Source organism: Bombina bombina, chromosome 7 (assembly GCF_027579735.1).
Source record: "Bombina bombina isolate aBomBom1 chromosome 7, aBomBom1.pri, whole genome shotgun sequence".
NCBI classification, from domain to species: Eukaryota; Metazoa; Chordata; class Amphibia; order Anura; family Bombinatoridae; genus Bombina; species Bombina bombina.
Window position 1 is genome coordinate 26,225,962 of NC_069505.1, and position 22,500 is coordinate 26,248,461.

The 22,500-nt window shown below is 41.1% G+C and overlaps 1 protein-coding gene across 1 annotated transcript in view; it reads right to left on the reverse strand.

Annotated features, from left to right (window-relative positions):
• The window catches only part of SART1 (spliceosome associated factor 1, recruiter of U4/U6.U5 tri-snRNP), a 29,167-nt gene that overhangs the window by 871 nt on the left and 5,796 nt on the right, over nt 1-22,500 (reverse strand). The window contains exons 2-20 of the mRNA XM_053719995.1: nt 21,361-21,612; nt 20,792-20,846; nt 20,636-20,691; nt 18,731-18,857; nt 18,546-18,651; nt 17,918-17,992; nt 17,675-17,771; nt 16,069-16,214; nt 15,760-15,966; nt 15,441-15,556; nt 13,712-13,833; nt 12,219-12,337; nt 11,871-12,038; nt 10,865-10,975; nt 10,711-10,798; nt 10,541-10,631; nt 2,953-3,088; nt 2,780-2,869; nt 506-627 (exon numbers count right to left, since the gene is read on the reverse strand). Of these exons, the coding sequence (XP_053575970.1) occupies nt 506-627; nt 2,780-2,869; nt 2,953-3,088; nt 10,541-10,631; nt 10,711-10,798; nt 10,865-10,975; nt 11,871-12,038; nt 12,219-12,337; nt 13,712-13,833; nt 15,441-15,556; nt 15,760-15,966; nt 16,069-16,214; nt 17,675-17,771; nt 17,918-17,992; nt 18,546-18,651; nt 18,731-18,857; nt 20,636-20,691; nt 20,792-20,846; nt 21,361-21,610 (2,282 nt within the window). The 5' untranslated portion in view covers nt 21,611-21,612. The remainder of the gene's footprint in view (nt 1-505; nt 628-2,779; nt 2,870-2,952; nt 3,089-10,540; nt 10,632-10,710; nt 10,799-10,864; nt 10,976-11,870; nt 12,039-12,218; nt 12,338-13,711; nt 13,834-15,440; nt 15,557-15,759; nt 15,967-16,068; nt 16,215-17,674; nt 17,772-17,917; nt 17,993-18,545; nt 18,652-18,730; nt 18,858-20,635; nt 20,692-20,791; nt 20,847-21,360; nt 21,613-22,500) is intronic.

Here is a 22,500-nt window from a genome sequence, read left to right on the forward strand (position 1 = left end):
CTATATCTATCTATCTATATCTATCTATATCTATCTATATCTATCTATATCTATCTATATCTATCTATATCTATCTATATCTATCTATATCTATCTATATCTATCTATATCTATCTATATCTATCTATATCTATCTATCTATCTATCTATATCTATATACTACAGTAGTTATTCTGATTTTTTTTTTATAAAGAAGACTGACATCTAGCTGCCCCACCTCTGCAGCAGGAAGAAACCACTAGTTGATGACAAGAAGTCGCAGGTAACATTTTCATACAATACAATCACCCAGGAAGTTGCTGTGTTTTTACAGGAAAACAATTATTAAACATTTCAGAGTGTAAAATTGAAGTAAAAGGTTCATGACTGTATCATGCGTGCTGATGAGTAGATGGTGCAATACCAGAGTCTGCCACAAGGTGGGGTTAACAATAAAACAAGCTTCAGATAAGGCTGTTAAGTTTTTGCTCCCGCCCCTTGTGTATATTAATCCCCAGGTACTCACGCTGTCATACTCTTCCCGCTGCCGCTCAGCACGATATACGGAGTCTTTTGTGCTTTCTGCTTCTCTTGCAGCAGGGCCACAGTACCCAGCGGGGTGTCACTGGAGCTCATCTTCTTCAGCAGCTGTGGGTGAGAGACAATTGTGTGACGCCACAACCGGTGCAAACTGCCCCCGCCCCCTTAACACGTTCCAATATGACATATACCCTCCACAAATTACTGATGTGCATCAACTTCACTGAAACACAGCTGTGTTAGGGTAGGGTTATCACCTTGTGTAATTACAAGGCATTTTTATAACACAATAACATTTTACTGCAATTGTTTATCCCCTTCCCGTGATCACACAATTTCAATGATGGGATTGTGTCAGGGGGAGTGCCTATAAATGCTAGGCACCCTCCCAGCCTGCGATCTCATTCAGGAAGCGCCTATGGCTTCAGTACGTCCTAAGGGCGGGAAAGGGTTAACAATAGCCGAACTCCACTCACCATTTGCCTTACGTGTCGGAGCTAATCTGGGTTTTAGTCAGCAGATAATTCTAGCGATGCATTGTTTTGTGATAAAGCCAGTTAGGGACATATGTAGCAGGGTTGGCCTTGATAAGTAAACGGGGGCATTTCATGTTGAGAATTAGAAAATTGCTCTATTTTCAGAGCTATATTACATGAAAAGGGGACAAAATAATTAATGAAAATATATTGTAAAGTTGTTTCAGAACACATAACTAAACATTTTATATAAAATGTCAAGGTATTTACTGTCCCTTTAATAGTTTGGGTTAGTACTGTGGTTAGGACTATTACTCCTATTTGAATACTAGGATCCAAAAAAACAAAACAAACTAGTATTAATCAAAGTAAAAGTAATGTTATTCATTCTAAAGTAATGTCGTGGCTAACTTTACCACGACAGTAGCCAGAGCCCTGACAAGTATGTGGGGCAAAATGCATCAGGAAGAGCCTAGGATAGGTTGTGACTACTACCAGATTTGTTTAGCTGGGAAAATTAGGCATCAAGTGTGACCAAAAAGCCAAAAGCTAAGCTTTGTTTTCCTGTTTTGTCTGAAATATGTAAAATCTATATCAGTTGTGCACCTTCTACTAATGATCAATAGCGGATACCCAACAAGGGGAAAGCCCCCTCCCCCTACACAGCCAAGGGGAAAGCCCCCTACACAGCCAAGGGGAAAGCCCCCTACACAGCCAAGGGGAAAGCCCCCTCCCCCTACACAGCCAAGGGGAAAGCCCCCTCCCCCTACAGCCAACAAGGACAAGCAGAAGCCCCTCCCCCTACAGCCAACAAGGACAAGCAGAAGCCCCTCCCCCTACAGCCAACAAGGACAAGCAGAAGCCCCTCCCCCTACAGCCAACAAGGACAAGCAGAAGCCACTCCCCCTACAGCCAACAAGGACAAGCAGAAGCCCCTCCCCCTACAGCCAACAAGGACAAGCAGAAGCCCCTCCCCAGGACAAGTACCTGCCAGTGAGCATTAGTTGGAGGTAGATAACTGACACTGCTGAATTTGTTTCCAGAGCAGCATTTACATATGAAATTGTATGAGTTAAATGGCCCTTTAAATCACAAGCACCAGTCCCACAATATGCTAAGACAGACAGCATCTGACCCCGGTTTAACATAGTAGATAAGGATGAAAAAAGACAAATCCATCAAGTTTAACCTACACAAATCTTAAAAAGGGACACTCAAGTCAAAATTAAACTCATTCAGATAGAGCAGCAATTTTAAACAACTTTCCAATTTACTTCTATTAAAAAGTAGTGCACAGTCTTTTTACTTTGAGTCACCAGCTCCGTCTTATTCTGTGAATTCTTGCACATGCTCAGAGTATGCATTTGTGATTGGCTGATGGCTGTCACATGGTACAGTGGAAGTGGAAATAGACATAACTTTTAAAATTGTAAGAAAAAAATAAATCTACTATTCATTTGAAGTTATCATGCAAATCTACTGTGTTGACTAAATGTATCTACAATAAAAGCTCCAGTTGATCCAATGACTGAATTTGTTTTGCAGTTGAACCAGTCCTTACATAAAATGACACCGATTTATTCCTAATGTTCCTTTTTTCACCTTTGGCTTTTCGCACATCATTAACCCTTTCATCTTCGTATGACCTTGAAAATCATTGCAGATTCCACAGCAATTGGCAGATTATTGGCACACACAGACCTTGACCGCACATTCCACCCCTAGGTCCAGCACACATCCCCCTCACCATAGCCACCTCTAAATAACAAGGAGAATGAACTCACCGCCTCCTCATCCAGCTTCTTCATGCGTCTCTCCGTTTTCATTTTACCAGAGCCCTTCCCGTGAAACCGGTGAGAAAGCTGCCGGAAGGCCTGGTAAATAAAGTCAGATGGTGAGAAAGGGGATATGAGAAGACAAGATAAGACTATGTTTAAAAGATAAAGACACAACTTACCTCCTTGGGGCAGAGTTTGCGCCCAGTCTCATCCACATACTCAATCTTTACATCCGGTTTGTAGCCATCTTTCTCCTTAAAGTCCTGTGTAAACCCTCGGTACTCCTCCCGCCTGCTGTACTTGTCATCTATAGCCCTATGGAAGAGCAGAAGATACACATTAAAAGGAACAGTCAAGTCTAATTTCATGATTCAAATAGGGTTCGCAATTTTAAACAACGTTCCAATTTACTTCTATCGCCATTTTGCTTTTGCCTCTTGGTATTCTTAGTTGAAAGCTAAACCTAGGTAGGCTCATATGCTAATTTCTAAGCCCTTGAAGGCATCTCTGCATTTGACAGTTTTTCACAGCTAGAGGGTGTTAGTTCATGTGTTGCATAAAGCTAACACTGTGCTCAAGCACGTTAAGTTATTTAAGAGTCAGCACTAAATGTCTGAAATGCAAATCTGTCAAAAGATCTGAGATAATGAGGCAGTTTGCAGAAGCTTAGATACAAGGTAATCACAGAGGTAAAAAGTATATTTCTGTAACAGTTTGGTTATGCAAACTGGGGAATGGTAAATAAAGTGATTATCTTTTTAAACATTAACATTTATGGTCTTTACTATCCCTTTAATATAACTGTGTTGGTTATGCAAAACTGGGGAATGGCTAATAAAAAGGGATTATCTGTCTTTAAACAACAAAAATTCTGATGTTGATGGTCCCTTTAATAGTGACACACAGACACCCCAGCGCCACCCCTTTCCCTAATGCAATGATCAGTATAAATAAGTTTATTTTTCACCATTCTTCACTTTTAAAAAGTCACAATGTTTTGATTGGGGGGCGGGGATGTGAAAAAGGAAATTTATGCATACCTGATAAATTTATTTCTTTTAAGATAGGACGAGTCCACGGATTTCATCCTTACTTATGGGATTACACCTCCTGTTAAGCAGGAAGTGGCAAAGAGCACCACAGCAGAGCTGTATATATAGCTCCTCCCTTCCCTCCCCCTCCAGTCATTCGACCGAAGTTAGGAAGAGAAAGGAAAAGCCAAAGGTGCAGAGGTGACTGAAGTTTAACAAAAATAATACCTGTCTTAGAAATGACAGGGTGGGCCGTGGACTCGTCATATCGTAAAAGAAATACATTTATCAGGTAAGCATAAATTTCCTTTTCTTTTACAAGATATGACGAGTCCACGGATTTCATCCTTACTTATGGGATACAATACCAAAGCTATAGGACATGGATGAAAGGGAGGGACAAGACAGGAACCTAAAAGGAAGGCACCACTGCTTGAAGAACCTTTCTCCCAAAAACAGCCTCAGACGAGGCAAAAGTATCAAATTTGGAAAAAGTGTGAAGAGAAGACCAAGTTGCAGCCTTGCAAATCTGTTCAACAAAAGCATCGTTTTTAAATGCCCATGAGGAAGCCACAGCCCTAGTAGAATGAGCCGTAATTCTTTCAGGAGGCTGCTGTCCAGCAGTCTCATATGCCAGACGGATGATACTCTTCAGCCAAAAAGAAAGAGGTAGCCATAGCTTTCTGGCCCCTACGCTTTCCAGAAAAAAACAAAACAAATAATGAAGATGATTGACGAAATTCCTTAGTCGCCTGCAAGTAAAACTTCAGGGCACGGACCACGTTCAAGTTATTTAACAGACGTTCCTTCTTAGAAGAAGGATTAGGACATAATGAAGGAACAACAATTAATATTCTTATTTAAAACAACCTTAGGAAGGAAACCAGGTTTGGTACGTAAAACCACCTTATCAGAATGGAAGATAAGATAAGGCGAGTCACATTGTAACGCTGAAAGCTCAGAAACTCTACGAGCAGAAGAAATAGCAACCAAAAATAAAACCTTCCAAGATAACAACTTAATATCTATGGAATGCATGGGTTCAAACGGAACCCTTTGAAGAACATTAAGAACTAAATTCAAACTCCAGGGTGGAGCAATTGGTCTAAACACAGGCTTGATTCTGGTTAGAGCCTGACAAAAAGACTGAACGTCTGGAACATCTGCCAAACGTTTGTGTAGTAAAATTGACAAAGCAGAGATTTGTCCCTTTAAGGAACTCGCTGATAACCCTTTCTCCAATCCTTCTTGGAGAAAAGACAGAATTCTGGGAATCCTAATTCTACTCCATGAGTAGCCCTTGGATTCACACCAATAAAGATATTTACGCCATATCTTATGGTAGATCTTTCTAGTAACAGGCTTACGTGCCTGAATCAAAGTATCAATGACCGAAATCAGAGAACCCCCGCTTAGATAAAATCAAGCGTTCAATCTCCAAGCAGTCAGTGGCAGAGAAACTAGATTTGGGTGTTGGAATGGTCCCTGAATGAGAAGGTCCTGCCTCAATGGAAGCTTCCACGGCGACAGAGAGGACATGTCCACTAGATCGGCATACCAAGTCCAGCGAGGCCACGCAGGCGCAATTAGAATTATTGAAACCCTCTCCTGTTTGATCCGAGCAATCACCCGGGGAAGGAGAGCAAACGGTGGAAACACATAAGCTAGGTTGAACGACCAAGGCATCTATCAGTTCGGCCTGAGGATCCCTTGACCTGGATCCGTATCTTGGGAGCTTGGCATTCTGACGAGACGCCATCAGATCCAATTCCGGTCTGCCCCATCTGAGAATCAGGGTGGCAAAGACCTCCGGATGGAGTTCTCACTCCCCCGGATGAAACGTTTGTCTGCTTAAAAAGTCCGCTTCCCAGTTGTCCACTCCTGGGATGTAGATTGCTGACAGATAACAAGAGTGAGCCTCCGCCCACCGATTTATCTTGGATACTTCCGTCATTGCTAAGGAACTTCTTGTTCCTCCCTGATGATTGATGTAAGCCACAGTCGTGATGTTGTCCGACTGAAAACGGATGAATTTGGCCGAAGCCAACTGAGGCCAAGCCTGAAGTGCATTGAATATTGCTCTCAATTCCAGAATATTGATTGGAAGAAGAGACTCTGACCGAGTCCACACACCCTGAGCCTTCAGGGAATTCCAGACTGCACCCCAGACTAACATGCTGGCGTCCGTTGTCACTATCACCCATGAGGGTCTGCGGAAGCACGTCCCTTGGGACAGATGATCCGGCAACAACCACCAAAGAAGAGAGTCTTTTGTCTCCTGATCCAGACCTATCTGAGGAGACAAATTTGCATAATCTCCATTCCACTGCCTGAGCATGCTCAGATGTAGCGTCTGAGATGAAAACGAGCAAATGGAATGATGTCCATTGCCGCCACCATCAATCCTATTACCTCCATGCACTGAGCCACTGATGGCCGAGGATTGGATTGAAGGGCTCGGCATGTATTCAGAATCTTTAACTTTCTGACCTCTGTCAAAAAGATTTTCATGGATATGGAATCTATCAGAGTTCCCAAGAAGGGAACCCTTGTCTGTGGAATTAGGGAACTCTTTTCTAGATTCACCTTCCACCCGTGAGTCCTCAGAAAGGACAGAACCATGTCTGTATGAGACTTTGTCAGATGGTAAGACGATGCCTGAATCAGAATATCGTCTAGATAAGGCGAAACTGCAATACCCCACGACCTGAGAACGGCCAGAAGGGACCCTAGAACCTTCGTGAAGATCCTGGGTGCTGTGGCCAACCCGAAGGGAAGAGTCACAAACTGAAAATGTTTGTCCAGGAAGGCAAACCTTAGGAACTGATGAGGATGATCCTTGTGGATAGGAATATGAAGGTATGCATCCTTCAAGTCCATGGTAGTCATATACTGACCCTCTTGGATCATTGGTAAAATTGTTCGAATAGTCTCCATCTTGAAGGATGGGACTCTGAGGAACTTGTTTAGACTCTTGAGATCTAAAATGGGTCTGAAAGTTCCCTCTTTTTTGGGAACCACGAAAAGATTTGAGTAAAACCCCAGCCCCTGTTCCAGAATTGGAACGGGACGAATTACTTCCCATAGTAGAAAGGCCTCTTACACAGTAAGAACGCCTCTCTTTTTATCTGGTCTACAGATAATCGTGAAAGAAGAAACCTCCCCCTTGGGAGAGAATTTTTGAATTCCAGTTGATACCCTTGGCACATGATTTCCAGAGTCCAGGGGTCCTGAACATCTCTTACCCAAGCCTGGGCAAAAAAAGAAAGTCTGCCCCCTTCTAGATCCGGTCCCGGATTGGGGGCCGCCCCTTCATGCTGTCTTGGGAGCAGCAGTGGGCTTCTTGGGTTGTTTACCTTTATTCCAAGCCTGGTTGGGTCTCCAGACAGTCTTGGCTTGCGCAAAATTCTCTTCCTGTTTAGCGGAAGAAGAAGCGGGGACTCCTTTGAAGTTCCGAAAGGAAGGAAAATTATTTTGTTTACCCCTCAGTTTAGCTGCTTTATCCTGAGGTAGGAGATGACTCTTACCTCCCATGATGTCAGAAATAATTTCTGTCAAGTCAGGCCCGAATAGGGTTTTCCCTTTGAAAGGAATAGCCAAAAGTTTTGACTTAGATGACACATCAGCAGACCAAGACTTTAACCATAACGCGCTAAAATGGCAAATCCGGCATTCCTTAGCTGCCAACTTGGCAATCTGAAAGGCGGCGTCCGTAATAAAAGAATTAGCCAGCCGAAGCGCCTTAATTCTATCCATAATTTCCTCTAAAGGAGTCTCAGACTTGAGACTCTTCTAAGGCGTCAAACCAGAAAGCCACCGCAGTGGTAACTGGTACAATGCAGGCTGTCGGTTGTAAAAGGAAACCCTTATGAATAAATAACTTTTTTAGAAGACCCTCCAATTTCTTATCCATAGGGTCTTTGAAAGAACAACTGTCCTCAATAGGAATAGTTGTACGCTTAGTCAGGGTAGATATAGATCCCTCCACCTTAGGGACTGTTTGCCAAGAGTCCCGAATAGTGTCAGATATGGGATACATTTTCTTAAAATTAGGAGAAGGTGAGAACGGGATACCCAGTCTTTCCCATTTCCGTGTAATAATATCCGATATTCTCTTAGGAACCGGAAAAACATCAGAGTAAGTAGGCACCTCTAAGTATTTGTCCATCTTACACAATTTCTCTGGTAGTACCACAATAGAGTCACAGCCATCCAGAGTCGCTAAAACCTCCCGAAGCAACAGGCGGAGGTGTTCAAGCTTAAATCTAAAGGACATGACGTCCGAGTCCGTCTGAGGCAACACATTCCCCGAATCAGAAAGTTCCCCCTCAGACATAAGTTCCCTGAGCCCCAAATCAGATCCCTGTGAGGGTACATCGGAAATATCCAACAAAGCATCAGAGATTGCAGTATTCACATTGACTTCTGTCCTGCTGCGTTTGCCCTGTAACACTGGCAACTTAGATAAAACCTCTGTAAGGGTAGATGACATAACTGCAGCCATATCCTGCAGAGTAAATGAAGTAGACGCGGTCGAAGAACCCGGCGTCGCTTGGGTGGGCATTAGAGGTTATGACGCCTGGGGAGAAAGTAGCGGCATACCCTGATTCCCATCAGACTGAGAATCATCCTTAGACACACTTTCCTTAAAGAAAATCTGCCCTTTACATTGTAAGGCCCTTTCAGTAAATGAGGGACAAAAAGTAAGAGGGGGTTCCACAATGGCATCTAAACACATAGAACAAGGAGTTTCCTCAAGTTCAGACATGATAAACAGACTAGCAACAGCAATAGTAGTCGTTCTTTATTTGAAAGATTGTACTTTGAGTCAAAAACTATACAAAGGAAAATATTTAGTAAAAGTGCAACAATTTTTCTGTCATCACAAAAATAACATTTACAGCAGAAAAAAATGACCTAATGTGCCCAAATAGCTTAACAATATTGCACCTACTTGTTAGGATATGTAATATATGAATTATAAATACTTTATGAGCCTGATAAATTTATAGCAATTCCGGCCCCTGCACCTCGCCACAGCTCTGCTGCGGCGCCTACCTGCCCCCAGATTACACTGAAGAAACCGGTCTCAAGACTCTCTGGGCCCTACAATTGCAAAAAAACTGAACTAGGCCCCGCTGGAGCCTCAGGACTTTGCTTCTGATCCGGAAAATACACTGCGCGGCTGAGCGTGCGAAAATAGGCCCCGCCCACCGAGGGCATAACTCTTAGCCGAAACTAACATGTCGGTCTCCATATACAAAAGCAATGTGCCCCTCATACAAAGTGCATCTCAGAATAAAATGCCCTGTCAGCCAGATATAATCTCAAAATAAATAAGTCAGAACCCCATCTCCCAGCGTCAGCCAACACAGAAAATGTAAAGTGAAAACAGCACACTCTTAAATAAGTCCAATAAAAGGAATACCAGGTACACTATTCTTTCTTGCAGTGCATACTGATTACCTCTCCCCAGTTAGGGAATGATGTCAGCCTGTTCTGATATATAAAGTCTCCCCAGAAAACAAAAGACTGAACATACCTCAATGCTACTTGTAGCATAACACCAGTCACCACACTGAAGATTTTGCTTTACATTACCTTCAGCTGCTCTGTGGGAACCAGAATGGATCTTAGAAAATGTTTGCTAAGATTATCAACATCAGGGCAGAAAATAAAATGTCTCCACTCCAGTTAGGAATTAAGTGACTGATGATTTCTCCCTGAGAAAAATAGTACTCACTGGCAACATTTTAAAATAAAAAACTTCTTGATTGAAGAATCTAAACTAAAACCTCACTTTACCTCTTCCTATCACTAACACAGGCAAAGAGAATGACTGGGGGGGGGGGAGCTATATATACAGCTCTGCTGTGGTGCTCTTTGCCACTTGGGGGGGAGCTATATATACAGCTCTGCTGTGGTGCTCTTTGCCACTTCCTGCTAAACAAGAGGCGTAATCCCATAAGTAAGGATGAAATCCGTGGACTCGTCATATCTTGTAAAAGATATCTGTAGATGTAACAAGACAGGAATCTGTATATTTACTGCCCGTTGCTTTAGAACTGTGGTCTTTAAATGGGACACTATAAAATGCCTTTATTTGTTAACAAGAAAAATGAAGGCGGACATGGCATACCGTTTAACCCCAGAAAGGGATTAACAATACAGCTTGAGTCTCACTTGGAGCATTTACACATTGCAAGTCCTGAGTCACTTCCTACTTGGGGGCTGTAATGGGTTGTGGATCTGAGTAAGACTAACCCTTTAGGATACAAACATAGCTAAACACAAAGGACAATAGTGCAAAAACCAAAAGATCTAATGAATAAGAGCATTTACTAACAACATATCAAGATGGGAAGACTCAGGGCAGAGGTAGAAAGCAGGTGGTGGGGTATAAGGACAGACTGTAGCTGCACTTCTGAGGGCTGGGAGTGTCATTGTAGGTTAGGGTTACAAGATGACAGAAGAGAATAAAGCAGCGTTATACCATGCAGGAATAGCTGGGAGCTCTGCATGAAGAGAAGCAAACACTGCGTACAAGGAGCACAAAGTCACTACCTGAGCTATTGTTTTATTACTGTTTAGTCACATGACGGATTTACACCCTGTAGCAGCAGCTGTGCTTGCATATAGTTTTAAGCCCAAGCTTGATCACATGATGCTCAGAGCTACTACTAGATAAGCAATACGATAAACAGATTCATAGCATAACATTATCAGGGTCACTTACATCTTGTCTTCTATGCAGTAGATGGCAGACGGGAGCTCCTTATTGGGAGCTTTGACACGAGCCACCTTCTGTACAGTTGTTGACAGCAGGCCTACAAGAGGAGAAGTGGTCACTATTTGTAACATCACAGTACAGCTAATCTTTATTATACAGGAGTATTAGGTTGGTACCTTTGTTCTGACACAGGTGCAAAGCAGCAGCCAAACCTCGGTTGACAATGGGTTCTTCATCCAGGATGGTGGTGGAGGATGCTGTGTACTGAGGGAAAGGTATTAGTTACTCAGCAATACAAAACACATGGATATCTATATGTTTGTCACTTACGTCCTGATGGTTCTTCTCCTCATCAAGGTTCACCATACTCCAGCCGAGTTTCTCCTCCCCGTCAGACTCTTCATCTCCCTTCTCAGACTCCTCATCTTCCTTTTCAAAGTCCTGTGAAGGAGAACAAGGACTTATTGGCATCTTATGGGTCTGTCATTCCCACCACAGTAATATATTCTAGTATTATCTAGATGTTAAGGAACAAAACACAATGGTATGTGTAGCTTTATTCTAAGAAACTGTGAGCAAGGAATAAAATGTCCTGCAGTGCAGTTCTATTCTAGTAGTAAACACAGCTCTCGCCATGATAAATTGTGTTCTTTGATCTAACAATTTAGGATTAACGTTGGGCATGGAACAAAAACGTATTGGAATGTACTTCAATAGCAATCATGGATTCAATTTATTTAAAAGGGATAGCAAAGTCCAAATTAAACTTTCAGGACTTAGATAGGGCAATGGAATTTTAAACAACTTCCCAATTTACTTTTATCTCTAGGTATTCTTTGTTAAATGCGAAACCTAGGTAGGCTTATAATTATAAGCTGATTTCTAAGACTCTGCAGTCCATCGCTCACCTTATGTCTGAATGTGAATAGCTAATAACATGTACTGTTAGTTCATGTGTGCCATACATAGATAACATTTTGCTCACTCCTGTGGAGTTTTTTTATGAGTCACCACGGATTGGCTAAAATACAAGTCTATCAGAAACACTGAGATAAGGGGCAGTCTGCAAAGGGTTAGATACAAGGTAATTACAGAGGTAAAAAGTATATTAGTATAAAAGTGTTGGTTATGCAAAACTGGGGAATGGTAAATAAAGGGATTATCTGTATTTTTAAACCATTACATGTTTGGTGCTTACTGTCCCTTTAATGAAATACATAGGTAGAGCAGTATCTATCTTCTCTCAGGGGTAACAAAAGGGTCAGATCCTCAAAGACATGAGTATTTAACAAAATACTCAGCATAACCTTCCCTCCCACAAGTTGCTACCACACACCATCATGTCCTCCTGATCCTCTCGGTTTCCGGCCAGACCGTAGGTTGGGATTTCCCCAAGTGTCCTACAGAATTCAGAGGTTGCATTAAAGACAATGGACCCTTTCTTATCATCATCGTCGTCATCCTGACTTTTCTGAGAGTCTAAGGTCTTAATCATGGAGACAACCTGTGGAGATCAAGAATCGGGCCACGGCAAAGTGAGAGTTGGATATTAGACCAGGACGAGGCAGAACAGGATTGGCAGAGTGGCATAAAGCGAGACAAACACAAAATATCTGAGAGAGAACAAACTGTACATCAGCTAGTGGCAGAAGGTAACACAAAGCAGTCTTGCCGCCCTTCTAACCTTCTCGCTGCTGTCCTTCTGTTGCTGAATCAGTTTTAGTCGTCTGCTTTTCTCCAGTTGTTTCTGCAACTCAGTCTCTAGCTCGTCTTCTTCTACAATGGCCGAGTCGTCATTGTCCTCTGAAAAAAAGATCACAAGAGACATCAGCACGACAAAACTACTGAGTAATAAAAAGGTAGCAGCAGAAAGCAGCACAAGCAGGAAGAGAAGAACAGCTAAGCAGTAGAGAAAAGAATTACTGGTGGCAGAGAAGCTGGTTTGCAGCTGAGAGAGGTCACCTCGTCTCCCAGCACTGAGGATTACTGGACTAAAAGGTCTTGATAAGGACGTGGTATTTTGTGCCGTGCCTGAACCTACAATAACTACTGGGCCTAAACCTGCCTTGTGTTTAGCATTCTCTGCACTCATTTTGACTTATTTATCAGACCTTATACTCTCTATAGGTTCACTTAAAACCCTACATTTTGTAACTGTGGTTTAGCCAGTCTCCAACCTGCCACAACCAGAACAATTACCCCCACACAGGGCAGAAAGGACAGAAGATCATGACCAAAGCGAGCACGGGAAAGGCAGATACCAAGTAGGGAAGAGACAAATAATAAAATGACTAAAACATAAGAAAAAAAAAAAAAAAAAGTTGAAAGACACTGAACCCACATTTTTGGTTTCATGATTCAGATAGAGCAGCAATTTTAGCAACTTTCTAATTTACTCCTATTATCAAATTTTTCTTTGTTCTCTTGTTATCTTTATTTGAAAAACAGGAATGTAAAGTTTAGGAGCCGGCCCATTTTTGGTTCAACACCCTGGATAGCGCTTGCCTATTGGTGGCTACATTTACACACCAATTAGCAAGTACTACCCAGGTGCTGAACCAAGGATGGGCCGGCTCATAAGCTTTACAATCCTGCTTTTTAAATAAACATCTCAAGAGAACAAAGATAATTTGATAATAGGAGTAAATTAGAAAGTTGCTGCTCTATCCGAATCATGAAAGAAAATAAAATTGGGTTCAGTGTCCCTTTAATGCATCACTTACAACTGTACATTAGATCATTTCAGCTCTTCCTTAATCTAAAATAAACCTGACCCTATTTATGCAGCTATTGGTTGTCCTTTTGGCTTTTTTTTAACTTAAAAAAAGTAGCCTGCAGAAAATAATGGGAGTCCCTTAGAAGCCGGAGCAGTGAACATTTTATTCTCAGTACAACTTCTCTCCAGGCTGCTCGTTGACCAAATTTAAAATATGCAACTGCCTCTCTCATACTTCTCCCCCAGGCAAAGACCACACGAGAATTCTCCCAATCAGTGAAATGGCACAAGCAATACCATCCTCTGATTGGCTGCATGCAGCTCACGCTAGAATACATTCTGTAGAGCTAGGGTGATCATTTCTAAAGTGTAAAAAAAAAGTGCGTATTTTATCTGACAACTATAAAACAATACCGGTAGTGATACAAACATTTTGTGCTATAAAGGGAGAATGCGCTGACCTTTATCACTGATGTCCATGCTCTCCACTCGGACATCATCAGACTGTACAATCACTTGCGGTAACTCCACACTCTGCTCCTCATCAGAATCCACCACGCGCCGCCGTCCACGACCTCGAGACCTTAGCAGAGGATATATGTAAAGAACAGCATTGTTTTGCATTTTAAGTTCAAAACGAGAGCTCTGTGAGAAACGCTGACCACTGAAATATGTACTTTGCAGAGAGATCCGACTTGTTTTCATAAATCACCAATGGCAGACAGGTCTCAGATGCAATTACAAGTGACAGACTACAAGAGGCATTGAAGAGCTGCTAAGATAGCAAACGTCCCTTACGAAGCAGTTAGGCTTTAATATTAAATAGTCACGTACCAGACCCCAGGTGTAAATGTGCTAAACAGATAAAGAGACTCGCATCTAATTTTGTAAATGGCTTAAGGACTAACAAAAATGCTTTGAAAATAATCTAGTCACTTTGCTTGTTGTAAACACATTAAAAAGGGACATGAAACCCATTTTTTCTTTCTTTTCACAATTCAGACAAAGCAGCAGTTTTAAATAACTGATCAATGTATTTCTATTATCTCATTCTCTTGCATCCTTTGTTGAAACGTACACCTAGATAGCCTCAGAAGCTGCGGATTGGTGGCTGCACATATATGCCTCTTGCCATTGGCTTTCAGCTAGGTCCCAGTGGTGCTCCTCCAACAAAGGATATCAAGTAAATTAAGAAAGCTGTATGTTTTATCTGAGCCATGAAAGAAAAAGGATTGTGTTTAGTGTCCCTTTAAACCTGTCTGATGGTCTAACAGTATATTTCTGTCATTATGACAAGTAAAACTGCTAAAGGGTAATCAAGCATTCAGAAAGCCAAGCAGATATCTAATTCCTATATTAAAGTTCACAGAAGTTTTATTTAAAGTCACATGCAGGGTGCATAAAAATCAATGAATTTAAAAAAATAAAAAGATTCCGTTTCTATTTAAGATGCACTGCAATCCAAAAGGTTATTCATCCTGAAATAACGATTAGATTATAACTATATAGCAAGGTGCTGTATATTCAGGTCTAATGTTTCATTTATAGTAAATTAATACCATTAATTAATTCATAATGTTATGATCTCCCAGAGGTTCCCGTCACATTATTTTGGGCATTTTTTTTTCTACTTAGAAGATATCACACATTGGTTTTGTGTATAAAACCATTATTTAAATCTAGTCTTACTGCTAGTGATTTAAATTAAATCCACCATGGTCACATGTTAGTGTAGCGTGTAAAAAAAACCCACCACAACACAATCATGCCCCCCTCCTCCCCCTCTAGTTGCTGCTGCATGCAAGGTTTACCGGAGCACAGAATTTATATTTAGAATTCAGTTAAGCTAAACTGCTCATCACTCTTAGCTCACAGGGATTTTTTGTTTTTTTATCAGAAACAAATGGGTGATGTTCAATCCAGGTGTAACTTTTTCATCTTATGCAGCATGAACACAAAATAATGCAGTTTTACAGTCTCACTGAAGTATATGTAAAGATATTGCACCTCATAACATGAGGGTACAAAGCGATCAGTGCAACCTAGAGGGGCGCTTCCCCCCCAATCTGTACGACCTATAAATCTTTACTTTTCTGTAAAATAAACTAGGCCTCTTTTAGACCCCTAGAGCGATAGCTTTGGTAGGTAATGGTCACATATTCTAACAGTCAAATATTCGGTCACATTTACCTGGAGCCAAAGTCGCTCTCTCTGATGTCAGGTTTTATCCTCAATAAATCTGTGCGGCCTGATTTTTCCTTTTTGCGAATCTTTTTCACCCGTCGCTTAGTCTTCTTGAAGGAGACCTGGTGACAAAACAGAAGGTCACTCAGTACGTTGGATTTGTAAGTTATTAGCACTGTGAAAATATCCCTTCTCAGAGGTTAAAAGGAGACCCCCGGACCTTCCAAATCTCACCGATTGCACATTTACTCTACAAACCGGTCCTGGCAGTGATGCCCCTGTTTGAACCTCATTATACCAATTACGCAATAACTCGGACCCGTACCATCTCCTCAGATGTATAGTATTCCGACGCCAGCTTCATTTCTGGCAGATCTAGCGTCTGTGCCTGGTTGTGCAGCGTCTCCTTAATTCTTTGCAGTTCCCTTTCCCAGGATCCATCAGCATTTCCGCCAGATTCCAAACGGAATGACTTTTTTTTTTCGCCGTCTATCTCCTCATCATATTTGGAAAGGACAGATTTGTGTCGCAACTAAGTAACAAAGATAAAGCATAAATATTAGACTAGTGTTCAGCTTGTTACACAGAGAAGCAGTGCACAAATGGTTCCAATTAACAGGGCAAGATTACTCACAACAGCCATGTCTTCCACATTCTCTTCCTCTGCATACGGTTTGTAATCAGGTTTTTTTTTCCTTAGTTCTACATTTTTCTCAGCCTTTTCTCTGTCCAACATATTTACATTGATAAGGAAATCTCTGGCATCTTCATCCAGAACACCTGAGGTGGAGAGAGGCTCTTAAGTGGGGTCTGTATTGTTTAGCCGAAGCCCCAAGCTACCGTTTACATTATTAAAAGCCCAAAGCTCAATTAAAGGGACAGTCTACTCCAGATTTTTTATGGTTTAAAAAATAGATAATCCGTTTAAAAATGACCCATTCCCGTTTTGCATAAACACTGTTATATTAATATACTTTTTACTTCTGTGATTACCTTGTATCTAAGCCTCTGCAGACTGCCCCCTTATTTCAGTTCTTTTGACAGACTTGCATTTTAGCCAATCAGTGCTGACACAAATAACTCCACGGGACTGAGCACAATGGCACATATGAACTAATAGTCTAGCTGTGAAAAAGTGTAAAATGCACTGATAAGAAGCAGCCTTCGATGGCTTAGAAATTAGCATATGAGCCTACCTAGGTTTATCTTTCAACAAAGGATAACAAGAGCACAAAGCAAATTAGATAAAAGTAAATTTGAAAGTTTTTTTAAGATTCCATTGCCCTATCTGAATCATGAAAGTTTAAAATTTGGACTTTGCTGTACCTTTAGATAAATTGAATCCATGATTGTTACTGAAATACATACCAATATAGTGTAAATTTTGACTAGACTGTCCCTTTAAGGCTAGCGTAAACTCCCCATATCACCTGTTATCATTGAGAACAGTTTAATATTAGGGCAAACCCTACGCAGAATAAGAATCTATAGCATATTGTGGATGCTCATATTCTTGACCAATCATTATTATGAAGAGTTATAATAAAGCTAAACCTACAAAGGCTAAGACTCTGGCGTGAACCTTGTGCCTCACATGAACAGAAGCCAATATAAACCCCCAGCATCACCGCCAAAAATATCATTATCTTAAAGGGACAGTAAAGTCAAAATTAAACTCAAATTGATTAGCTAGAGCATGACATTTTAACACAATTTTCCAACAGATACGTGCATAAAGATCCGAATGCGGAAGTAGGCGGCCCCTCTATTCTAGTGAAAGATCCCCACACTAAGAGCTGGCTTGGCACAGATCTTTGTGTCGTGATCTTTCACTGGAATAAATCTGGCTCCGAAAAGAGCCGAACACACGAGCAGCTGCCTACTTTTTTTTTTTAATCCTTCTGAAGGATCTGAATGTACATATCTACTTTCCGATTTATTTCTATTATCAATTATGCTTAGTTCTTTTGGTATCCTTTGTTAAAACCTAGGTGAGCTCACGAGTGTGCACATGCAGTTTATAGCAGTGTTAAATATAGTTACAAACACTGCTGCCATAGACTGCTCTAGACACTTACACGCTCCTATCGGCCTACCTAGGTATTGTCTTCAATAAAGGATACTAAAAGAAAAAGCAAATTTGATGATAAAATTGGAAAGTTGTTAAAAATTGCATGCCCTATCTGAATCACAAAAGTTTATTTTGAATAGACTGTTGCTTTAATAAATAATAAGCAAACCTTTGTCTTTAAGCGTCAGGATGACGGTCTGGCCCTCAGTGAAGGATTCGATCTTGTGCTCCACCGTTAGACCTTGCAGATCCCGGGAACTGTATTGCTGTGAGGAGAAAAGAGGACCAAGGATTGAAGGTAACTGACATCTGAAAGAGGAGGAACAGAGCAAAGGCAGGAGAGAAATTGCACATAACCAAACACACGATAGAAAGTATTCACTAAAAATATCTGTGTTAATATCCTGCTAACCTTCTTCTGCCCAAACTCCTCGTTCACCAGATTTGACACCCCAAATTCTTCATCCATCTCAGCCAGAAGTTTAGCCTGAAGAAAAGTTGTTTAAAAATTGTTGGCAAGTATTTTAAAATATTTTTTAAAAAATAAGCAAACTTAGTTATATAGCAATGCTGCACGTGTGTGTGCGTATATGTGTGCGTGTGGGGGGGGGGGGCACTGCAGTACATTGGCAGGTGGAGTAATTAAAAGTACATATTATATTTTGTCTCTATCCCAACTTGTTTTATGTCCCTTTAATCGGGTGAGGTTACTAGTTTGCGTGAAGGTCTTATTCATGTAAGCCAAGTGTGCATTTCCAGCTGTGAGGATAAAATGTATACGCCAATCTGTTGTGCTAGAATTAAGATATTGTACCCAGTATGTTTGTTTTTTGGGAAAGTAAAAAACAATGAAGAATTTAGAAGTTAAAGCCATACATGTTATTATAACGTCATCACGTAGACACAGAAGCTGCTGATAATTGAATACGAGGTCCATCTCATCTTGTCACTGACCAAACAACTCTTAAGTTGCTGTTTTAATAATAGGTATGACAGCGTTTCAGTTTGTTTACTATTCTAATAAAGTCTGTGCCATTCACCCTTTTTTCAGCCATGTCTTTTTCAGCCTGAAGCTTTCGACTTCGCTCGATCCAAGCTGCTGTGTCGTCCAGCCATAACTCATCATCTCCCAGAGATTTGATCTTACTACACAAAGGGAAAGAAAGACAATTCACTGCTGATGCATTTCACAACCACAATCCCTTACATATGCACCGCTCCTTACCCTAACTTCTGGTTCAGCAGGCGCTTCTCTTTAGCAGCTGCTAACTTCTCTCTCAGCTCTTGTTGCTGTCGTAGGACAAGGGGGTTAATGACTGCCGCAGCCACCGGATCCTCTTTACTGCCGCTCTCTGTAAACACATGACACGGGTGTGTAAGCGGATGGTTTATAGAGTACACCCTCTTGACAAACCAAAGAAGCATTTTAAAGTGATAAATAGGAGTTTCAAAACTAGCAACAAAAAGAGAAGCATGACTTGTAAATTATTTCACAGGATATGAATTAGATCTGTGCATTTGTCAGCTTCTGCTGTTGACACAAAGATCTGGATTTGCACAGATCTTAGTGTATTGCACTATACGACGCAAGCTGCTACCTTCTACCACATTCTGCAGATAACAAACCTGCCGAATGTATATACCTAATATTAATGCTGGTAAACAAAACAGTGAGCAGGAAGTCAGTCGGCTGCTGGGTGTATAGGAACAGGTAAGGTCAGTAGGTGCTGGGTGTATAGGAACAGGTAAGGTCAGTAGGTGCTGGGTGTATAGGAACAGGTAAGGTCAGTAGGTGCTGGGTGTATAGGAACAGGTAAGGTCAGTAGGTGCTGGGTGTATAGGAACAGGTAAGGTCAGTAGGGGGGCTGGATGTATAGGAACAGGTAAGGTCAGTAGGGGGGCTGGATGTATAGGAATAGGTAAGGTCAGTAGGGGGGCTGGATGTATAGGAATAGGTATTAGCAGCAGGTAAGGTCAGTAGGTGCTGGGTGTATAGGAAGAGATATTAGCAGCAGGTAAGGTCAGTAGGTGCTGGGTGTACAGGAAGAGATATTAGCAGCAGGTAAGGTCAGTAGGTGCTGGGTGTATAGGAAGAGATATTAGCAGCAGGTAAGGTCAGTAGGTGCTGGGTGTACAGGAAGAGATATTAGCAGCAGGTAAGGTCAGTAGGTGCTGGGTGTATAGGAAGAGGTATTAGCAGTAGGTAAGATCAGTAGGTGCTGGGTGTATAGGAAGAGGTATTAGCAGTAGGTAAGATCAGTAGGTGCTGGGTGTATAGGAAGAGGTATTAGCAGCAGGTAAGGTCAGTAGATGCTGGGTGTATAGGAAGAGGTATTAGCAGCAGATAAGGTCAGTAGGTGCTGGGTGTATAGGAAGAGATATTAGCAGCAGGTAAGGTCAGTAGGTGCTGGGTGTATAGGAAGAGGTATTAGCAGCAGGTAAGGTCAGTAGGTGCTGGGTTTATAGGAAGAGGTATTAGCAGCAGGTAAGGTCAGTAGGTGCTTGGTGTATAGGAAGAGGTATTAGCAGCAGGTAAGGTCAGTAGGTGCTGGGTGTATAGGAAGAGGTATTAGCAGCAGGTAAGGTCAGTAGATGCTGGGTGTATAGGAAGAGGTATTAGCAGCAGATAAGGTCAGTAGGTGCTGGGTGTATAGAGAGAGGTATTAGCAGCAGGTAAGGTCAGTAGGTGCTGGGTGTATAGGAAGAGGTATTAGCAGCAGGTAAGGTCAGTAGGTGCTGGGTGTATAGGTAGAGATATTAGCAGTAGGTAAGGTCAGTAGGTGCTGGGTGTATAGGAAGAGATATTAGCAGCAGGTAAGGTCAGTAGGTACTGTGTGTATAGGAAGAGATATTAGCAGCAGGTAAGGACAGTAGGTGCTGGGTGTATAGTAAGAGGTATTAGCATTGGTTATGTCACTATATAGGATATTAGTTAGTTATCTCTATTACTGTGCTCAGTTCTGTAACTGTACCTCTTTTTTTTTTTTTTTTTGTGGGGGGGGGGGGGGGGGTTGCACTACCTGCATAGTGAAACTATAATGCATGTTTTTATGAAATATCTTGTTAAATGATCGTCTCTTAAAGATTAAAATAAATCAATCGAAAAAAATATCCCAAAATAACAGCTTACCTGTTTTTAATGTATTCAGCTCCAGAGGTTTTAACCCAAGCTTAGCACGAAGTTTACTGTAGATAGGAGAAGCAAAGGATAATAATTATGTATTTATTGTACAAACGCACATATGCGCCTAAAGAACCACAGCCTCTCTCTGTACAGAATACTTACTTGGTCTCTTCTATGCTCAGTGATGAATCTCCAGCAGCAGATTTAGGTGCAATAGCTAACAAAAATGAAATAAATGAAGAGTCTGGTCATCTTTTTGAAAAAGATGGGGAGGGGGTTAGTGCATCAAAAATACTAAAACGGGGATGGACAGGACTATTATAACCTTATGTGACAAGGCAGCTATGAGTTTGGGAGCACAATAAATATTCTTAAAATGTATTCTTACAGATATAAAAAGGATTTATTCTTCCAAAAATATGTAAACAAGTAAATGTTATAAAGTGAAAAAATGATTAATGAAAAAGCAGCAAAAAAAAAATAAAGTACTCAAACTAAAAATGAATGAAACTGCAAAAAAAAAAAAAACAACCCATCAGGCAGAGGCGAGAGAGCACGGCAGAGGCGAGACGGAGCTCGACAGTAAATGACATGAGCTGAATTTAATAACTACCAGTTACCATTGTCACATAGATGACACACAGACAAGTAGTTAGTCATGAGTCACTATGCGCCTATAACAAGTGTTAATGCTAATGAATAACAAAGAAATGGTGGGACTCAGAGCTCACACTGTTCATTTGATGCGTCCGACTTCTCCCTCTTGACTTTGTGGTGATCTGTGTCTTCTAAGGCCCTGGACCGACGCTCACGGGGCCGATCTCGCGTTCTCTCCCGGGACCTCTTGCGCCTCTCCCGTTCCTTATCCTTATCTTTGTGCTTATGTTTTTTGTGCTCCCGGTGACGTTCTTCTGCGCCTCCAGCTGCTGCCAGTATATCCCGGTTACGCTCTTTTTCCTTATGTTTCTTAGAGGAACCCATGGCTGCAGGAGAACATGGATATCAGAAGACTTGCAGCAAACATATAAATAACAACGCTTTTTAAGTTAGCATACGATTTCCACATGAAATAATATGTGGGCTGAACAATTAGCAAGTACTCAACCGAAAAAGTATTAAGGTCTGGTTGTCAAATTAATTTGAAACTTCGTAGCCACCAAGAATACCTTGGGACATTGTAGTGAATGTTTTGTTTTATCAAATGAGTATAGTTTTACCCTTTTTCCTTCATTAATTTCCTTGTACCCAGAAGCAATAAAGCCTTGCTAACTAATCCCAACGCTGTACATTTATATGATATGAAGGTTCACACGTGCAGTAGGAGAAAGAGGGTAGAATAAAACTCTTCTTCACTTAAAGGGATTCTAAACCCAATTTTTTTCTTTCATGATTTGATAGAGCAGCAATTTTAAAGGGACACTGAACCCAAATTTGTTTATTTGTAATTCAGAAAGAGCATGCAATTTTAAGCAACGTTCTAATTTACTCCTATTATCAATTTTTTTTCGTTCTCTTGCTATCATTTTTTTTAAAAAGAAGGCATCTAAGCTTTTTTTTGGTTTCAGTACTCTGGACAGCACTTTTTTATTGGTGGATGAATTTATCCACCAATCAGCAAGGACAACCCAGGTTGTTCACCAAAAATGGGCCGGCATCTAAACTTACATTCTTGCATTTCAAATAAAGATAACAAGAGAATGAAGACAATTTGATAATAGGAGTAAATTCGAAACTTGAAATTTCATGCTCAATCTGAATCACAAAATTAATTTTTTGGGTACAGTGTCCCTTTAAGCAACTTTCTAATTGGCTCCTATTAACAATGTGTCTGTTCTCTTTGTATCTTTATTTGAAAAGCAGGAGTTGAAGAT